This window comes from Dreissena polymorpha, chromosome 7, assembly GCF_020536995.1.
Source record: "Dreissena polymorpha isolate Duluth1 chromosome 7, UMN_Dpol_1.0, whole genome shotgun sequence".
NCBI classification, from domain to species: domain Eukaryota; kingdom Metazoa; phylum Mollusca; class Bivalvia; order Myida; family Dreissenidae; genus Dreissena; species Dreissena polymorpha.
In genome coordinates, this window is record NC_068361.1 from 17,761,733 (window position 1) to 17,782,505 (window position 20,773).

At 36.1% G+C, this 20,773-nt stretch overlaps 1 protein-coding gene across 3 annotated transcripts in view; it reads right to left on the reverse strand.

The window, feature by feature from the left end:
* Positions 1-20,773, reverse strand: part of LOC127837784 (G-protein-signaling modulator 2-like) — a 59,283-nt gene that overhangs the window by 35,802 nt on the left and 2,708 nt on the right. For 2 of the 3 annotated variants that reach the window (XM_052365160.1, XM_052365161.1), the window contains exons 2-3: positions 8,357-8,673; positions 318-542 (exon numbers count right to left, since the gene is read on the reverse strand). In XM_052365160.1, the coding sequence (XP_052221120.1) occupies positions 318-538 (221 nt within the window). In that variant the 5' untranslated portion in view covers positions 539-542; positions 8,357-8,673. Of the gene's footprint in view, positions 1-317; positions 543-8,356; positions 8,674-18,944; positions 19,078-20,773 lie in introns of those variants that run through there. The other variant, XM_052365163.1, reaches the window with a different exon arrangement.

The following is a 20,773-nucleotide window of genomic DNA, read 5'->3' on the forward strand; positions in this document are numbered from 1 at the left end:
TGTTAATTTGACGACGTCACGTAAAAGAGAAGAATCGTTGATGTACAGTTTAAATTCTGTGTTTGATTTAAAAAGTATTATTACCCAAACACTTATCAAGAAAACAACGTATTGTATTACCTAGCATATCGCAATCAAATATCTCAGATAACCGAAAACAGTAGAGAATGTTGGCAATGACATTCCGAAAGGACCGATTTCGGATAAAAAATGTAAAAATAATCGTTGGTACTTGAATTGGTGGTTCAGCGGAACAAGGAAATCCACGAAAATTAGTACCACACGAAATTTAATGGTTTTACAGTATATGGCCTTACCTTGCAAGATTCAAGTCATGTTTATGGTACTCCAAGGCCTTGCCAAACTCTTGGAGGTAGAAGTAGGCATTTCCCAGCTGACTGTAGATGGCACTTAACGTTTTGAGGTCGTCTGTGCCCGAGTTGACCGCAGCCTCAAAGAACTGCACGCCTGTTCTACAGTCGCCTGCCTTACATAGCCTCTCACCTTCAAGGGCGAGCTCCATGCATGTGCAGTCCATGCCTCTGAAAGAGGGAATATTAAATATTGGAGCATGTGAAATCCATTCCCCTGAAAGAATGAATATCAAAGATTGGAGCATGTGAAGTCCATTCCATTGGATTGACTGAATATCACAGATTGGAGCATGACTGTGCAGTCCATTCCATTGAAAGAGGGAATATCAGAGATTGGAGCATATGCAGTCCATGCCCTTGAAAGAGGAAATACTAGAGATTGGAGCATGTGCAGTCCATTCCCCGGAAAGAGGAAGTATCAAAGATAGGAGCATGTGCAGTCCATTCCCTGAAAGACGGATTATCAGAGTTTGGAGCATGTGCAGTACATGACCCTGAACGATGGAATATCAGAAATTGGAATAGTAGACAGTTCATACCCCTGAAAGAGGGAATATCAGAGATTGGAATACCAGGCAGGCCAGGGGTGGCGAAATCTAAAAAAACTATACTTGTCCACGGACAACCATTTAGGAAATTTAACTTGCCCATTGCTGAATTACACTTGTCTGTTAATGATTTTATAAATTATAAATCAAAATGAGTATAATTTGCTTGTTTTAGTTACAGTTGTATTTTCATGGAACATTCATTATAGCAGTATGTTATAAACAATATAAAGACTTTCTCAAACTTTTAATCTTGCAAAGCTAGTGTTATTAAAACATGTGTTACACATAAGTACATTGTTATCTTAACAAATTAAACTAGTCCAATATGTGGACCTCATCAGTTCCATCTTTACTGTAAAAGTCGTCTGAAATTATTATCAAATAACAAAGTAGACCGTGTTTTGATTATCTTAGTTCGATACTTATATTTCCGTCTGATTGTTTAAACTAAAGAAACCAGTCTGTACACTGTCTAACAGTCCGGCCGAATGTAAAAATGCGGCATGTTCCCAGTCTCTCATAGAATAAGGGAGATCACTGCTCAGGAGAGTGCCCGTATTTTAGCTTGATTTCTCCGCAAAAAACACTGACAAAAACTTTGTTTTTCTCGACCTTAGACCTTGAAGGATGATGTTTACCTTGAAATTTTACCACTCAAAATGTGCAGCTCCATGAGATACACATGCATGCCAAATATCAAGGTTCTATCTTCAATATTTAAAAAGTTATCGCCAATTTTAAGGTTTTAGCACGCTGCCTACGGCGGACGTCAGACGGGGGACGTCGCTCGGGTTTTCTCCGAAAACAGCCTCGCTAAAAATAGCAAAAACAACAAGCAATTATACAGCGCTCAAAATTAACCTAAAAACCAACTTGCCCTGCCGGGCAAGTACTTAGAAAATCTACTTGCCCTGAACGTAAAGCCACTTGCCCAAACATGAAATATCACATTAACTGTAAACCATTAACTGTAAACCTCATATGTTTTAATAAAGATCAAAATGATACACCACAAAACCTTTTTTTATTTTTGCACATTTAACAAAATTATTACAGTAATTAAAGTCTAATTAAAGTCTAAATGTAGATTTGTGCCAATATTTGATTATTAAACATTGCTCTTAACGATTCATCATATCTCAACCATTCAAACTCACTTTTCCATTATGGTAAAAAGTTGCATTTTCGTTTTAATTTGCACTTTTTGGCACTTTCGGATGATTTTTCTGTGCATTTTTCATTGGATTTTGCAGACTTAAAGTTACTTGTAAAGCCGTAGCTAAATAAACTAGACATTTCTCGTCTGCTAACAGTACTGTGAACAACATTGAACATGTGAACCGTAACAAAAATGTCAATTGACGTAAAGTAAAAGATTGTTGAAAATGTATGTCGCAAAATATGAAATATGTATATACCGAAGCTATTTGTTGTTGTTTTTATATAGTTATAATTTTAGTCGTTTTCTTCGTGACTGAAAAAACCAACGACGTTATTTGTAACTGAATACTAAATGAAAAAGATATAGCATTTGAAAGCCGATGTTTGGAATCCCAAGCCATTTACGGTGTTTCTAAAAATAAGTTTGGAAATGCAAGCGCACCATGCTTAGTTAGTTCGGACTTCCGCAAACAACAATCGTGGAGGTAAATTCGTGCATTAGACAAATCATTTGTGATTATTTGTACTATTTAACCACAGAAACACACGTTTTTCTTTGTTCTTTTTTTCACTTGCCCGGACGGACAACTAGATTATAAAATAACTTGCCCGGACCCAACTTTTACTTGCCAGGGGCAATCGGACAACCGTTTATGTTGAGCCCTGTTATATATAAATCTACCATCTGCTGGAGCCTTGACCACTCGTATGTGCCAAAACATGACAAGTGACATTGTTTATGTGTGAAATACATACACTACGGGCGGGTAACAAACTAACTTGGTCAGACACATTAAATATGCTTACATGCTAATACATGTTGTCGTAAAAATTAAACCCAAAACAAAATGTGTTTGTTGATCTTTTAATATCAGGGCCCTCAATTTATCAAATCTGCCGCCGAAATTTCGGCGGCAGTCCCCCTCCTAAAAGTATACTTTTTTCCCCTTTTGGGGGGAAAAATTCCCCCTGAAAAAAAAAAAAAAAAAAAAAAAATTTTTTTTTTTTTTTTTTTATTGAAAGATGTGTCTCATGATTATTATATCTCAATTCTATTTCAATTTAATCTTTTCAAACATACTAAATTATGAAAAATGCAAGGAATATAGTGCAAACATGTACAAATGAAATAATGAGAGAGTACAGTACAGGCAACGTGTACTTTGACAAACGCCACTCGTCGCGGTGTTCATTTTACGGTGTTCGCTTACCAAACGACCCCCGCGATGGGTGTTCAGATCAAATATTCGCGGGGCCGTTTTCAATAAGGTGGACACCGCGAATCACCGCGGACCCATTATATCTACCGCGGTGTTCATCGTGTTCGCAAAAAAAAAATAATTAAATATAAACGTAAATTATTGATCCCTTTCATTTAAAGCGGGTATATACGTTTTTGTCAAATATTTATGAATTTATATAAAATGTGTAATAAACTTATTATATATATATTTAAATATAAATTAAAATAAAAATTAAGAAGAACGTGTCGAAAAATGCGAAATAAGCCAGATATTTAATTCTGAAATTTAAAACGGCTGTGCAGCCGAATTCGCTAGCATGTAAACCATACATGTACGATGTGAATCTAAACTTAGTTTAACGGTTTATTTGAATTCCTGCAACGATATCTATTCATACGACACACGAACACTAACTCCGATCCTAATGCAAAGACGAATGCTTCGGTTATTGTAGGAAAATATGTACGTCACAATCGACTCGGGGCGCTAATTTGTCTTTGCTGCATTTTATGAAATTCGGCTTTAATGTGTAATTTTTCTTGCCTATTTTGTGTTATTGTAACATATTTTATCAATGTATTACAATTAAACACATATAAAAAATCGTATATACCCGCTTTAAGCGATAATGAATACAAGTAAATATAGTCTATTTTTATGTACATGCTGGTCGAAGGATATTTTAAGTATTTAACGTAATATTATGCGCATCTAACAATATATGCAATGTTTATAGGTGTCTATCGCAACCGTCGGTTATTTTTTGGTGTTGTCACTTTACATAAACTTATATCTATGAATGCATCATCAACATTCTAAAACGATATCCCGGAAAAATCAAAAAATCATTTGAATATCAATTGTACTTTCGTTATGATTAGGGGTACGATGTAAACCTAAATTTCATTTTAGTGCAGATTCATTCATACGACACAAAGACACAAATTTGTTTTACGGATCATTTCGGCTTAGAGGACTGAACTGTCATGAAAAATATCGAATATTATATTTTTTTATTAACCACTGGAAGCAAGACGAGTTGTAGATAATTTAAAGTGATGGGCATTTTGTTACTGTTGAATTGAGCTGAAAAGAAACGGGTGAAAACAATAAGTTATAATGAATGTGGTATCTGAAATTATCTACAACTCATCTTGTTACCGGTTGTTTATAAAAAATTTATATTATTTTCGATATGTTACATGACTCACCCATCCCTCTAACCTGAAATAATCCGTAAAACCAAATTGTGTCATTGTGTGGTATGAAAGAATCTGCATGAAAACTACATTTAGACTCGCATCGTACATCGATTCATTTCTGTCGTAAGTTGTCAAAACGAAAGTACGGTTGATATTCAAATGGATTATTTTTCTTTTCGGGATATTGTTTAATTATGTTGATGCTGCATTAACAAATACAAGTGTATATCGAGCGAAAACACAAAAAACAAACAACGGTTACGATACACACCTACATTGTATATTGCAAATACTGTTAGTTGCCCATAATATCACTTTAAGAACGCATACATTTGCACATACATGTAGTTTATTATGTTCATTTGTACATTGTACATGTAAATTTAAAACTCTTGAATGACCATCGCAGACAGGTATTACATGTATCAATGGCCGCGCGGCATTGCGGTGATCACGGGTGTTCCAGTTAATGATAGCGTGCAATCGCGGCGATTTTGGGTGTTCGCCGAACACCGCGGTCAGTAGCGTGTCCGCCCCCCGCGAAATGTCACCCATCGGGAAAATTGAACACCGCAGACACGCGTTTTTGTCAAAGTACACGTTGCCTGTACTGTAAGTAAAAATTCCCCTAAAAAGGGAAACGCCGCGAAAATTCCCCCTCCTAAGGGCTGCGGACCCCTTCCCCCAAAGTAGTGTGAGGGCCCTGAATATAAGGACAATAATCATACGGCGCAATAAACGCACACAAAGTAACTTAAAGTAATTTAGCCGATTCTAAAAATGACAATGGTAAATGATTATTGCAATTTTATTAATACATGCCTGTGATAATCGAATTTTGTTTTTATAAATTCGATTTTTTTATTTGCATTCTTTTAAAATAATAATTATTTATATCTGGATGACATCAATTTCTTACGAAACGGGAATGCAATCACTAAAAACAAAACAACAGCATGCTTTTTTATTAACTCGTTTATCTATTTTGAATCCGCACACATTCAATTATTTATGATAATAAATATTATGATAATTGTTCTTTTAAATTTCTTTGACTAACAAATCATTTAAAAAAGATTTTGATTTGAAAATGCGCATCGACTCGACGTCATGTAGCGGATCGCGGCTTTTCTCGGCGGACAGATGCGAAGCTTCGCAGTGAAATGCGACTTGCCGCAACATACTGACGCAGCTTCAACGGCCGACTCGACATTGACTCGTTGCGCCTTGCCGCCGCGGATCGCAAAATATGTTTGTTCCACGTTGGCTGTACAGTATTCCCCAATATATTGGTAAAAACTCAATTTCATCGTTTACTGCATTCTTGTGAGTTTTTTCATTCCTATCCATTACATAAGAACAACAGATACTTGCATTTTTTAAAGCAAATTCTGGTAAATGTTCATAATACAAGTGCTTATTAGAATCAAATAAACACATGTTTTTTAAATTATAGGTACATTTTAGGCATATTATTATGTTACTTTTTAAAGATTACAGATGTATATGATGAAATAGAAGTTCTACTTTGCATAATAGCAAGAATGGCTAGTTAAAGTTCCTGAAAAATACACTTATGGGAACATTTCAAGCACCCTGGGGACTCTGATTGCAAAATGTAAGCACCTCAGGGAGAAACTCTTTGATGGCCTGTGGTATGAACTGCAACACTTTCTGCTTTAACATAATTTTTTCGTTTCAAAGAAGTCTTTTCTGAACAAAAATCCAGTCTAGGCTGAAAGATTTGTCCCTCATTAGTCTGTGTAGATTTCAAAAGCGTATCTGGGACAACAAATTACCAATATACATCATGGCCTGCTTTTCGACAGCCAGACTCGTATGTTACAGTCCATAAAGAATGCAATGTGTTAAAACCAACAAGTCTATAAACTTAAGAATGAAATAAATCACCACATTTCATATGGGATATGAGAGATATTAACATTAGTGTACTGGCAGAGATAGATTTGAACATATGTTCCAGGGACCCCTCTCTGCCTCTTGAAGAATTATTGGCAACTGTACCGAAAGTTTACAGAAACATCAAAATTCCATCACATGCAAATGGAAGAGTTATGCAAGATAAGTAGTTGTACAATTTGATTCCATGGGAAACAACGATTATTTCTGAGATTTTGATTTGTTTTGCAGGTAAACTGTTCCATGGTCTGAAAATGAAGCAACAATAGTTGCTATTAACAAGAGCTCAATGTCACAGACAAAACAGCATTTTGCTAATTGTTTAATCTTCACAGAGAGAGAACAGGATCCCCATGAGATGCATTAACATAGCAGCATAAGTACTTTTTAGTTATTGCAGGATGCTGATTTAGTTTTCAATTATTTTAGTTCACATTGAAAACACAATTTTATGGACAAAAGAACAACAACCTAAAACTAGAGCTTTGCCACAGAAGTGACATATACCCCCACAGTGCTCCAGCTAGGCCTAAATCGAAGGGCGCCGTGCCCTGCCCTCCCGAACCTCCGCCCTGCCCCCCCCCCCCCCCCCCCCCCCCCCGAACCTCCGCCCTGCCCCCCCCCCCCCAAAAAAAAAAAAAAAAAAAAAAAATTTTGTTTGTTTGTTACATATGATTATTCATTAATCTCTTATTACATTGTAATTACTTTAATCCTCATTGTAGACATTATACTGAATGGTTTAATAATAATGGGAATAATACAATTATTTATAACATATAAATTCACATGCAATAGGAAGCATTCCAGAAACACCCGTGCGCTCGTACGTGCCCTTTTCACAAAATACTGCGCGTCAAAAGTGCCCTTTTGACAAAATACTGCGCGTCGAAAGTGCCCTTTTGACAAAAAAGCCCCCCTGCCTTTTTCAAATCCTAGCTGGAGCACTGCCCCCACATGGTGCATTGACACAGACTATTTTGCAGCTGTCTTCACAAAACAAGAGAAGCTAATTTATGGCGATTTTTAAGAATTATTATTCCATTATCATTTATGGCAAATTTGACCTTTGAACTCTTGAATCCTTTCGCATGACACGCCGTCCAATGACTTTGAACAAAATTAATGTACAGAGTCATTTTAAAATCTCACAATGAATGACATAATTATTAATGACCCGGACAAGATCAACAAGATCATTTATGGCCATTTTTGACATATGAACTCAAAGTATGACTTTGACCTTGGAGATATCGGCATAATTCATTCGTGCGACACACGTCCAATGATGGTGAACAAATGTGCCAAATGATTTTAAAATCTCACAATGAATGACATAGTTATGGCCCGGACAAGCTCATTCATGGCCATTTTTGACCTTTGAACTCAAAGTGTGACCTTATCCTTGGAGATATTGATGTAATTCTTTCGCGCGACACACCATCTAATGATGGTGAACAAATGTGCCAAATGATTTTAAAATTTCACAATGAACGACATAGTTATGGCCAGGACAAGCTCATTTATGGCCATTTTTTAATCCGGCGTTTCGTGTGATTTTTTCCCCCAAAATCCTGCGTTTCGCGCGATAATTTTCCCCTAAAAAAAAGCCAGGCCCTTTCCCAAAAATCAGATAAAAACCCCTGAAAAGCCTTTTATTAACTAGAAATTACTTTAACTTTAAACTAGTATCATGTTTTTAACTTAATATGGTAATTATGGTCACTCAAATTAAATCACTTTGACTTACATCCAAGTTTCACATTTAAAAGTTGTTTTTTTAATGTTGTCATGTTTCCATTCTAATTTTGGAATGTGTCCTTTAAGTTCTACTGCACCTAGTCAAATACGGAAAACAACCACAAAATGGTTCAGTAAAACAAAACAAAATACACATGTATTACCTGTGTGTTGAATACAGTTGTCCCCGCTATTTCCCGTTGTAAGACACTCAGGAGCACGACATGTGTGTATCCTAGACGACACAGCAGGCAACACAACACTAAACAACTTCACTCAGAGTTTGTCCAAAACAAGGGGATACCACCTCCAAACCAACAGTCTTCCCTAGCGTAGTCTTGAATATAGTCTCCAGACAGTCTTGAATATCAAAGACAAACAGACCTCTGATGCCTCACTTGTTTGCTTTTTCACATTGTTTTTGCCACATCAAGGTCTTCACTTGGTGTCTGCACATCAGTTCTCACATCTCTGAATGTCACTGAAAGCACACGAAACACAAACATTTGTTGAATCTGTAAAATAATAGCCTTGTTTTGCCAACAAACGCATAATTTTCAACAAATATAAATGAACAAAAAAACCTAAAAGATTTAAAGTCGTCTTAAAATATGATATTGTTTTATTGCCGATTAATCTGGCCTGTCAAAACAACTGTTAGTTTTTAATTCGCTGGTTATTTGATAACTGTCTATAAATTCTGGCTCCTCCAGCTTTTTTTTTTTAGCTTGTCAATATTTCCAGTAGGGATTAATTTATACCTGTCTGTTGTGAAAATGTTCCAAAATTATTTTTCTTAAACAAAAGTTATCAAAACATTTCAGAAACGATACAGATATATCTCTTATGTCAAACCTTCCAATTCACTTGATAATAGACAACCACAATCTTTCAATGATCATAATCAAAGGCCAGAGCAACATAGATGACTAATAATGCCAAGAAAATGTGTTTGTTATGGATCACATTTGGGTGCGATAAATATTTGTATCACAGCTGTGTGTACACCATGGTTCCCAAAACCAATTAGACAGCTTTGAGTCAATGTTCATAGAAAAACACACACAATTAGACAGGTTAGTGTCATGGTTCTAATAACCAATTAGACAGTTTTGTGCCATGGTTCCCCCAACCAATTAAGACAGGTTTGTGCCATGGTCCCCACAACTAATTAGACAGATTTGTTTCATGGTTTCCAGAACCAATTAGACAGGTTTGTATGACAGTTTCTAAGAACCTATCAGACAGGTTTAATATGTCATTGTTCCCAGAACCAATAAGACAGGTTTGTGTCTTGTTTCCAAGAACCAATAAGACAGGTTTGTGTCACAGTTCCCAGAAACAGTAAGACGGGTTTGTGTCACAGTTTCCAGAAACAATAAGACGGGTTTGTGTCACAGTTTCCAGAAACAGTAAGACGGGTGTGTGTCACAGTTCCCAGAAACAGTAAGACAGGTTTGTGTCACAGTTCCCAGAAACAGTAAGACAGGTCTGTGTCACAGTTCCCAGAAACAGTAAGACGGGTTTGAGTCACAGTTTCCAGAAACAGTAAGCCAGGTTTGTGTCACAGTTTCCAGAAACAGTAAGACAGGTTTGTGTCACAGTTCCCAGAAACAGTAAGACGGGTTTGTGTCACAGTTCCCAGAAACAACAAGACAGTTTTGTGTCACAGTTTCCAGAAAGAGTAAGACGGGTTTGTGTCACAGTTTCCAGAAACAATAAGACTGGTTTGTGTCACAGTTCCCAGAAACAGTAAGACGGTTTGTGTCACAGTTTCCAGAAACAATAAGACGGGTTTTAGTCATGGTTCCCAGAAACAATAAGACAGGTTTTAGTCATGGTTCCTTTTAAATCATTTACAAGTATAAAATGGTATCTATGAAAATTGTATCTAGTATGAGTTTTGACTTAAAACATTTATTTTTTAAAGGATATGCAATATAAATAGGTTTAATAAAACACACATTGAACATGATCAAAATTATAACAATCTGAACAATATTGCATGTCCAAAACAAAAGCTATCACCATAGGATGACTTATGCCCCCTATAAACGCTAGAAGTTATGAGCTTTTTTTGAAACCTAAACGCAGATTTCGAATCCTAAACACAGACCTAAGTTCAAGGTCAAGGTCACAGGGGTCAAAATTTGTGTGCGTATGGAAAGGCCTTGTCAATAAACACATGCATGCCAAATATGATATTGCTATCTGAAGCGACATAGAAGTTATCAGCATTTTTCGAAACCTAAATGCAAAGTGTGACAGACAGACGGACGGACAGTCCAATCACTATATACCCTCCTTTGTGGGCATAAAAATATTAATTATCAAAAGAACTACATTATATATGTTAAAACTTAAAATGCCAAGCATCTATCATAACATTAACAATGGCAGTTTGAAAGTATTGGTACTCATTCTAGACTTCATAATTAGAATGAAAATTGAAGTGGCAGCTTAAGGTTGAGTATACCGGTAAGTCACATTTTTTCATTTCTAAAATACAAGTATGTAAAATTCTAAGTTATATATACAAGTGATAAATGAGGTCCACATTAAACGCAAGTTTTAAAACCAAATACAAGTCCACTAGGATGACACTAACTCAGCAATATTTTTGCCCTATTGGGAAAAATAACGGTACCAGCCCAATTGGGAAATATACCGGTATAGGTGAAAACCCATGGAATTGGGAAAATTTAAGTCATTAAGTCTTCATATTGGGAAATTGGTGTATTTGATTTTTTGCTCCCTATTACTATAAAATTGATAACTTAGTGTTGTCAAGTTGTCAATATTATATTTATCTAGGTTCTAGCCATAGAGCTGCGTATGGAAATTAAATATTATTTATAAGAAAAAAAAGGAAAAAATGGGAAATTTAGATTTTTCCTAATTGGGAAAGTGCCAGTTTCGGGTACATTATAAAGAAGGAAAATAATTGCTGCTTACATGTACTACTTCAATATCAACCAACACATTCATCACACATTTTATAACCACTTCAACCCATTACCTTGTTTTTCATAAAAAACAAAACAAGATAAAAGGCTCACAAATTGACAGCATATTCTTAGCAAATTCTTACAATTTCACAGCACAGTTGGCAGTATTCCCTTTCAGCACAACACAGCCCTAACACCATGCCAGTTGCAAGGGTCCCTATAAACCATCATTCATACGGCATTGATTGTGCCAGGCATGCTCGATAATTCCATGAATTCAATTCTCCTCTATTGCAGACCTGTTGGAGTGAACATTGTGTATTGATTCCTATACTTCTGTGTCCCATACTGGCTCATTATTGCTATTGTGACATTGACCCACTTACAGTGATTTAAATGTCACTATATCCAGTGTGGGTGTTTTTCGTTCAAATTAGGGGCCAGTAGAAGGACCCATTCCCAATGGAGAAAAGTAAACATTTTTTTCCCATATGGGATAAAAAAATCCCAATTGAAGGGTTCAAAAAAAAAATCTTTGTTTCTCAAAATTGAGTCCTGCTTATCTGCTATTATTAGCTCTGTAAGTTGAACCGTAGTAAATATAATATTGAAATCACTGTTATTCTCAATTTTAAAGAATATGTTAGCCAAAAAAAACAACAACACTTATTCCAAATTTATGTAAAAACAACATGATATTTCCCAAACCAAAGGGACCTGACCCCATACCCAAAATGGTGAAAAAAACACACTGAAATCCCAGCAGCAAATTTAAACAAGCAGGGGTTTTTTTTAGAAAAAGGGGAAGACGCTGGACGCTGGGTAAAAGGGGAAAATCGAACGCGAAAGAGACATATTTGGGGAAAAAATAAAAACTGATCATTTCAATGTCTATAACTCGCCTAAAGACTTCAGTTTTTTTTTTTAGAAAAAGAGGCATGCCTCTGACCTTTTTGTTCTTAAACACATGAACAAGTATGGTATTAAAGTCAAAGTCCTAAATAAAGTTGCAGGGTTAGATCTAATAATGCGAAATGTTTTCAACTGGGTCCGGGGAACGATTTCAATATTGTGATTTCAATTTCATGATGAATGGGTTGACGATCTAGATCTGCTACAGTATTGGAAGGGAAAGGTGCGGCAGCTGCCGATTGTCTACTTTCACTTTCACAATAATCCGACAGTATTAATCGATGTTGATTACATGTACCTCCGATTCCTGCTGGGTTTCAACGGTTTTTGTTGATTCATTCTTAAAAAATGCGTCAACGCAATTAATATTTTCCGAGTCCGAACGTTTTATTTTGTTCGTGTATGAACGCTAATTGTGAGACTTTTTTTCTGTTTGAACGTTTATACCCATCTTGGCTTTCACATAACCCGGATGAAAACTCGACTGGTTTCCGGTAATTAATTGACGAATCACCCTTCTCGCGCAAGACCGGAATCCAGTAAAATAGTCACATGATTAATACGATTAGTTGCCCGGTTTCCATGACGTAATTTAAGAGCTATATATAGAATCACTGGGATTCCCAGATTTGAGTGTTCGTCTGGAGAGAGAGAGAGAGCGAGATCGTTGTACATGGTACAAATAGGATAAGTGTCGACTTCCCAAAAGAAAGAAAAAAACATTTCTTTGAGGGTAAAATATTATATTTTGGTGAAAAATTATATTTTTGGAGGGGAAATGGTAGTTTTAGGGGAAAAATTCTGGTAGGGGAAGACGCCGATTATCGGCGTCACTTTCTTAGTAAAAAAAAACCCTGACAAGAGATGTGTTTGTCAGAAACACAATGCCCCCTATTGCGCCGCTTTGAAGCCATATATTTGACCTTTGACCTTGAAGGATGACCTTGACCTTTCACCACTCAAAATGTGCAGCTCCATGAGATACACATGCATGCCAAATATCAAGTTGCTATCTTCAATAATGCAAAAGTTATTGCAAAACTTTAACCAAGGTTTACGTTTTGGGACACACACAATGAATAATTAAAATGAATGAATGACAGACAGGCCAAAAACAATATAGCCTGATCATTCGATCCGGGGGAGGGGGAAGGGGGAAAGGGTGAAGCTTAAATATTTCAGAAGTATTAAACAAAGTATCACACATCTGAACATCAAAGATCTTCATTCAAATTAAGACTTTCATAGTGAAATTTATACAATAATTGGTCTTAGTCTTATTTTGGCAGCACAATTTTCACAATTCTTCCAAAAAATATTTCCGGCTACCGTATATGTCCTTATAAACGCGCACTGCCGTGTTTTTTCAAGACCCCTTCGCGTTTAATTCGAACCACTATTACCTTTCCCTCACAATTGAACAGTGTAACATTTTCATTACCTGCCGCTCACAACATTGTTTAATCCAATCGTATGACATAGTCTGCTGCAGACCGGCTACATCACGATGTCCAAATTAACGCAAATCGGCAATGGATCCCATTTTATTTTTCATCGACTTAAACATTTCCCCATTAAGAAACGCTCACCATTAAATCTAGTTTGATCAGGTATTTCGCGCCTTCACTGCGTCTAGTTGATAAGTATACATAGTGTGACAAACAATACACCCGAACGCTCAATATTATACAGTTGGCGTCATCGGCGTAAAGCGCATGTACCACCCATGACAACGTCCTTTCACTGCTGCCTAGCACCCGAGTTACACGCAGTCCTTGAGGAATATACATCGACAAAATATATATTCAATAATGAACAATGTAAATGGTAATTGCTTAAAAGAAACAGCGTACTCGTTCCGTTTAAGAACTCAAATGCTTAATTATCATACACGATCACGATCACCAAGTTTTGATACTACGCACTACAGTACAATTTTTTAAATGAAAGTAGTTTCTATAGTTCTCGTGGTTTTCTGCACTGTTATTTTTTTTATATCTATACACCCACAATTTTCAAGCAGACGACTTGTGGGGTGCATTTTTTAATAAAATTTATTTTAATGTCACTTATAAAGTGAAATTCAGATACGTCTTTCGGACTTTACATTGGTATTTCAGTGAAATTTAAAATGAAATCATTTCTGTTTTGTAATGCTTAATTACTATAGCGGCTACAATAACTTGATGATAAATTCGTAAAATAATAACTATTATTGTTGGTTTGTAACCTACGTAGTATACTCGCACAGTAGCATACATGTATTTACGGTGTCACCATGTTTTTGCAAATAAAAAGGCTGCAAAAACAATGTTTTCAGATGTTATGTGCCACTCTTTAATGGATTACGGGCTACATAAATCTTATTTTATGGTTCCGATAAATTCCGATGAACCCCAGATAAGACGGCCTGCGCGTCTATTAGGGCATGAGCGTCAATAAGGACATGTACGGTATATTAATTGTCATCCTTATTGGTCTTTGTTACGGTTTTCCCGGTCCTTGTTTAACTGGTTATTCAATACACTGTTTGTTTTTTGTTCAAATTCAGGGCCTTAATAAGCCCCTATTCAGCGAAACAAATTTTGCCAAATTTGGAAAAGTATCGGTACCAGCCAAATTGGGAAAATATGCCCCAAACCCCCTGAAATTAAGAAAATTCTTGTTGTTATGTCTTCATATTGGGAAATTGGTGTCTTTGATTTTTTTTCCCAAATACTTCAAAATTGACAACTAAGTATTATCAAGTTTTCAATAGTATATTATATTACCTTAGGCTCAAGTCATAGAGCTGCATAGGAAAACTAACTAATAGTATTTATATAATATATTTATATTTTTCTTAAGGGGAAACCTTCAATTGGGAATTTATTTACAGCCATTGGGAAATTTTTAGTTTTTTCCTAATTGGGAAAGTGTTGTTTTTTGGTACTGTATAAAAAGGGGAGAAATCACTGCTATTCCAAATGGAAAAAGTATGTATTTTTTTCCAAATGGGACCAAACAATTCCCAATTGAAGGTTTCCCCAAAACATAATTATATATCATCTTAACATTTAGTTGATCAATCATCCACCTCAATAAGTTGCACCTTAGTATATATAATTTTGAAAATACTTTTATTATCAATTTTGAAGCATTTGTCAGCAAATCAATAACACTAATTTCCCAATTTTGTTGTCAGAATGCCGCCATTTTTCAAATCCGAAGGGACCCGGCCCCTTTCCCAAATTGGTGAAAAAAAATACTGCAATATCTTTATCAGATAATTTCGATGTCTATTTCAGTACAAACATCTTCTGTAACACTGACACACTTAAGTGGTTTCAGCACAGTTTTGCACTCTGTATATTACTAATGTTCATATATTTATTGTATAATAACTGAAAGACGCTGGCCAATAAGATGTCATCTAGTAAGAAAGGTCTTAAATTTAACTTGATTTTCTTAGGGACACCAAAGGAGTAAAAAAAATGCCTATCTGAAGGGTAAAGGGTTAGCCAAGGCAATGACAAGAACAAAATTAATGTCACCGTCCTAATCCGAAAGAACTTTATGATCATAGCTAAACCCTTTCCCACTCAGAGCCAAAGTGGAAATGGCTCTGTGCAAACAGCATAAAACCAGAACAGCCTGCGAATACCTTGCAGTCTGTTCAGGTTTCATACTGGTTGCTGCTCATAAGTATCTAACAGTTGGAAATGAAGCTTTTAAAATTTGAATGGCAGGGTTTTTTTGGGTTGTGGGGGAAGGGGCCTTTAGCCCTTATGTGGGGGAAATTTTACGCTGGATTTTCCACTTTGGGGGAAAATTGTGCGCGTGGGAATTTTCGCGGCGTTTCCCTTTTTGGGGGATTTGTTTACTTACTCTCTCATTATTTTAATACATTTGTACATGTTTGGAATATATTCATTGTTTTTTTTCATAATTTATTTCGTTTGGCAAGATTAAATTGAAATAGAATTGAGATATTAAAAAATTTTTTTTTTTTTTTTTTTTTTTAAGGGGAATTTTTGGTTCTGAAAGGGGAAAAAACCAGCCTAGTTTGGTGGGGGAAGACGCCGATATTCGGCGTCTGTTATATAAGGTAAAAAAAACCTGAATCTAGTAAGAAAGGTCTTCAATTTAATTTGATTTTTTAAGGGACACCAAAGGAGTAAAAAGTTAAATGGTGAAAGGTTAGCAAGGCAATGACAAGAAGAAACGTCACAGTTCTATTATCCTGAAGAACGTCATGATCATAGTTTAAGTCAATGTGTTGTAACCTCATGCTGAATATAACCAGACCTAGATCAGATATGATGCAGACTGTTCTCGCCAACACAGCTCAGATTATGGATCAAAAAGAAAATTCTAATTAAATTGGCTGCATGAAATCCATGATCAAGAGACCTTATCTCTAATTAAGCCGGAACAATATCTGAATATAGTAAAATCAGCTATGATTAGTGCAAAAGCAGGGCTATTATTAAACTACATGTGCCATACAAATCAACTGATTAGAGTATTATCACATGAAGTTGATCTGTGACACATAAACTACATGTTATAAAGATACCTTTCATTTTTAAAGGGACAGACACCCACAAACACCGGAAAAACAAAAGTTCTTTATTACCGTATTTAAAAAATATTTAAAACAGGGCCCTCGTTAAACCGTTTTTGGGGCCGAAATTCGGCCCCATTCCCTCTTTAAAATAGTATACTTTTTTCCCCTATTTCAGCAAAAAATCGCCCCCTCCAAATTTTATCTTTTTTAATACTTATATACCTATCATGCTATGTTGCCAGCTGGTATCGTGCTATTAACCTTTGATTAAATGTATATTTATGTACATTACATAACAAGGGCTGTTTGTAAAACATGCATGCCCCCCATATGGGCTGTCCATTGTAGTGGCAGCCATTGTGTGAGCACGATTTTTGTCACTGTGACCTTGACCTTTGACCTAGTGACCTAAAAATTAATAGGGGTCATCTGCGAGTCACGATCAATGTACCTATGAAGTGTCATGATCCTAGGCAAAAGCGTTCTTGAGTTATCATCCGAAAATCATTTTACTATTTCGGGTCACCGTGACCTTGACCTTTGACCTTGTGACCTCAAAATCAATAGGGGTCATCTGCGAGTCATGACCAATCTACCTATGAAGTTTCATGATCCTAGGCGTATGCGTTCTTGAGTTATCATCCGGAAACCATTTTACTATTTCGGGTCACCGTGACCTTGACCTTTGACCTAGTGACCTCAAAATTGATAGGGGTCATCTGCGAGTCATGATCAATCTACCCATGAAGTTTCATGATCCTAGGCGTATGCGTTCTTGAGTTATCATCCAGAAACCATTTTACTATTTCGGGTCACCGTTACCTTGACCTTTGACCTAGTGACCTCAAAATTAATAGGGGTTATCTGCGAGTCTTGATCAATCTACCCATGAAGTTTCATGATCCTAGGCGTATGCGTTCTTGAGTTATCATCCGGAAACCATTTTACTATTTCGGGTCACCGTGACCTTGACCTTTGACCTAGTGACCTCAAAATCAATAGGGGTCATCTGCGAGTCATGATCAATCTACCCATGAAGTTTCATGATCCTAAGCGTATGCGTTCTTGAGTTATCATCCGAAAACCATTTTACTATTTCGGGTCACCGTGACCTTGACCTTTGACCTAGTGACCTCAAAATCAATAGGGGTCATCTGCGAGTCATGATCAATCTACCTATGAAGTTTCATGATCCTAGGCGTATGCGTTCTTGAGTTATCATACGACAACCACCTGGTGGACGGACCGACCGACCGACCGACCGACCGACCAACATGAGCAAAGCAATATACCCCCTCTTCTTCGAAGGGGGCATAAAAATATAGCAATTTTAAGTGTTGAATGGTCGGTGAAAAGGTCTTCTAATTTTTTCGCCAAAAACGACGCGAAATTCTCCCCTCTAAGGGCCCTGGCCCCAATCCCCCAAAGTGTAGAAAGGGCCCTGTAAAATATCACGACTGGTATATTACCCCAAACATAACTTTTTTTCTTATTTTCAGTATATTCCGTAATAAAATTTTGCGATGTGAAATCCAAAGTACATCATGAAAATAGGTGACATAGCGATATACACATAATAAATAAGGCAAGCAGATTGATCATTTTATAATTTTTTTTTATATACAATTCACTATGCATGCACAATTTGCATTCCTGGGTTTACCTTGTGACAATGATGATCAATCTACTTGCGTTATTTATAGTTAACTGGTAGTTACCTGGTACACATACATTGTACCCAGTAAAATATTATACCAAATATAATGAAAATATGAAAACTTACAATGTAACAACTTTTTTCAAGTAATGTAATATACCAGTCGCGATATTTTAATCAATATAAACTACAATGTAATAATTATTGCAAAAAAATGCGGTATTTTAGAACTGTTCTTTTTTTGTAATTCGTGGTAAATGGTCCCTCAAACTTTAATTTTGAATTGTGGCCGTTTTTGACAGTTTTAAGCCCAAAAGTCCAATTTTCACAGTTTTTGTCAAGTATACATGTAGTAACCTTACTAGAGTTGTGAAATGTTCTTGTCAAAATTGTGAAATGGCCGTTTACAGCCATTCTCTTAGAAGGAAAAAAGCCCTGCTGTCTCATATAAAATTCCCAATTGCATTTCCACTTCAGACACATTGCATGTCAATAACATCTTACAACACAACATGTTAAGTTACACAGCATTGACCTTCAAAACCTCCCCAGCAGGTTTGAATACAGGATATACATGCAGTACAATGACAGGACTGCTGTTCAATACCCATCTATCAAGGATAAAAAGCAACAGAAATATCAATCAAGAGGATAGCAAACATAATCTAATGGAAACATTAAATTACATTTCATCTCCCGTGTGATATGCTTCCCAATAACAAGAGTGGATTGGCTGGTCTTTATTCAGATATGTTGCACTGGTAGATAAAAGGCAGTCCTTATCTAGTCCCAAATCTCCTACTGCAGGGTATAACCATTCTGAAACCAGGATTTAACCGCCATTTAGTTTTTCCAAGGTTGTAATATGTGCTAGGATTAGTATGTGAAGTACATGTATGTGAGCATGTTCAATTATTTGTCACAGAAAAGTAAACACATATAAGAAAGCAGTGCTCCAGCTAGGATTTGAAAAGGGCAGGGGGGCTTTTTTGTCAAAAGGGCACTTTCGACTCGCAGTATTTTGTCAAAAGGGCAATTTTGACGCGCAGTGTTTTGTGAAAAGGGCACGTTCGAGCGCACGGGTGTTTCTGGAATGCTTTCTGTTGCATGTTAATTTATATGTTATTTATAATTGATAGAATATATTATTTTCATTATTATTACACCATTCAAATATAATGTCTTCAATGAGGATTAAAGTAATTACAATGAATTATCACATGTAAAAAAAGAAAAAAAAAAGAATTTTTTTTGGGGGGGCAGGGCGGAGGTTCGGAAGGGCAGGGCGAAGGTTTGGGAGGGCAGGGCGCGGCGCCCTTCGATTTAGGCCTAGCTGGAGCACTGAGAAAGTATTTGTGAAATAAGTTAACAAATATTTGGTCATAATAGATATCCACAGCTTTTTTTCCCCTTCTTTATAAAGAACCGGAAAATGGCACTTTCCCAGCGTTTTTTTTCCTTCTTTAATTAGTACCGGGGAACAGTACCTTTCCCAAAGCCTACCGGAGGCTTCCCAATATTAGCATCGGACCTTTCCCAATCTCGATATCCACCGTTCCGAACAATTCTAGGTGCCGTTCCCAATTGCCAGTGCCTTTTATTTTCGCTGGAAATATCTTTTGAAATCGTCGAGCCTTTCATTTTCGGCCATTTATTTTCACCGGACATTGTTGCGTAGAAAGTAAAGAAAACTTTTCAAAGGGGCTCAACTCTAACCGCTGTGTAAAATGTGACTGGATTACATAACGGCGACGAGTGATCGATTTTTCCCGTGAAAGAATTCCATCCTAATGACCAGGATGTGTCAAATCCGGACAGAAACTATTCGGATACGAATATAAACAAATAAAAGTTTAACATAAAATTAAAAATAATGAGACATGGGTGTAAAATACTATAGTTATTTACAACATATACATTAGCATTTTATGGCAGATGATCTTAATATCTTATTTGATGATTTGAAAAAAAAATCAAAACAAAATAAAAGACTTACCTTTGAAAATAGTTGGTAAAGCATTCCACTCTAAAAACTTATTTTGGTTATGTGTGACTATTCTCACTGTCTATTGTTAAAAGATTTCAAACCAGTACAAGTTCCATTGTTGTTGTTTTTGTTTTGTTTTTAAGTTTTTAATTTAACTCACATGAAACATTGCAGGGCTTGTAAGACTTTTAAGCGCTAAAACAAAATTATTAATATTATTTTTTATGCAACCTCAGTGTAAATGCCTATCACTGGAAGATATTTTTTTCCATTGACAGGCATATACCTACTGAAGAGGCAATAACACAATTTTCACATGACATGATATGATAGTCAAAATATCATCACTAGTTGTTTTTCTGTTAAAACCAGTTACCTAGAGCTTAAAATGCTTTGTGATGCAGAATATAGCCCCTAATGATAGATAACATGCATTTTAAAGGTTCCCAATTCATCAATTTTGTGACTCGAATTTTTCCCAATTTGAAGATTTCATGACTTGAAAAATTCCCAATTGTAGGGGCAAAG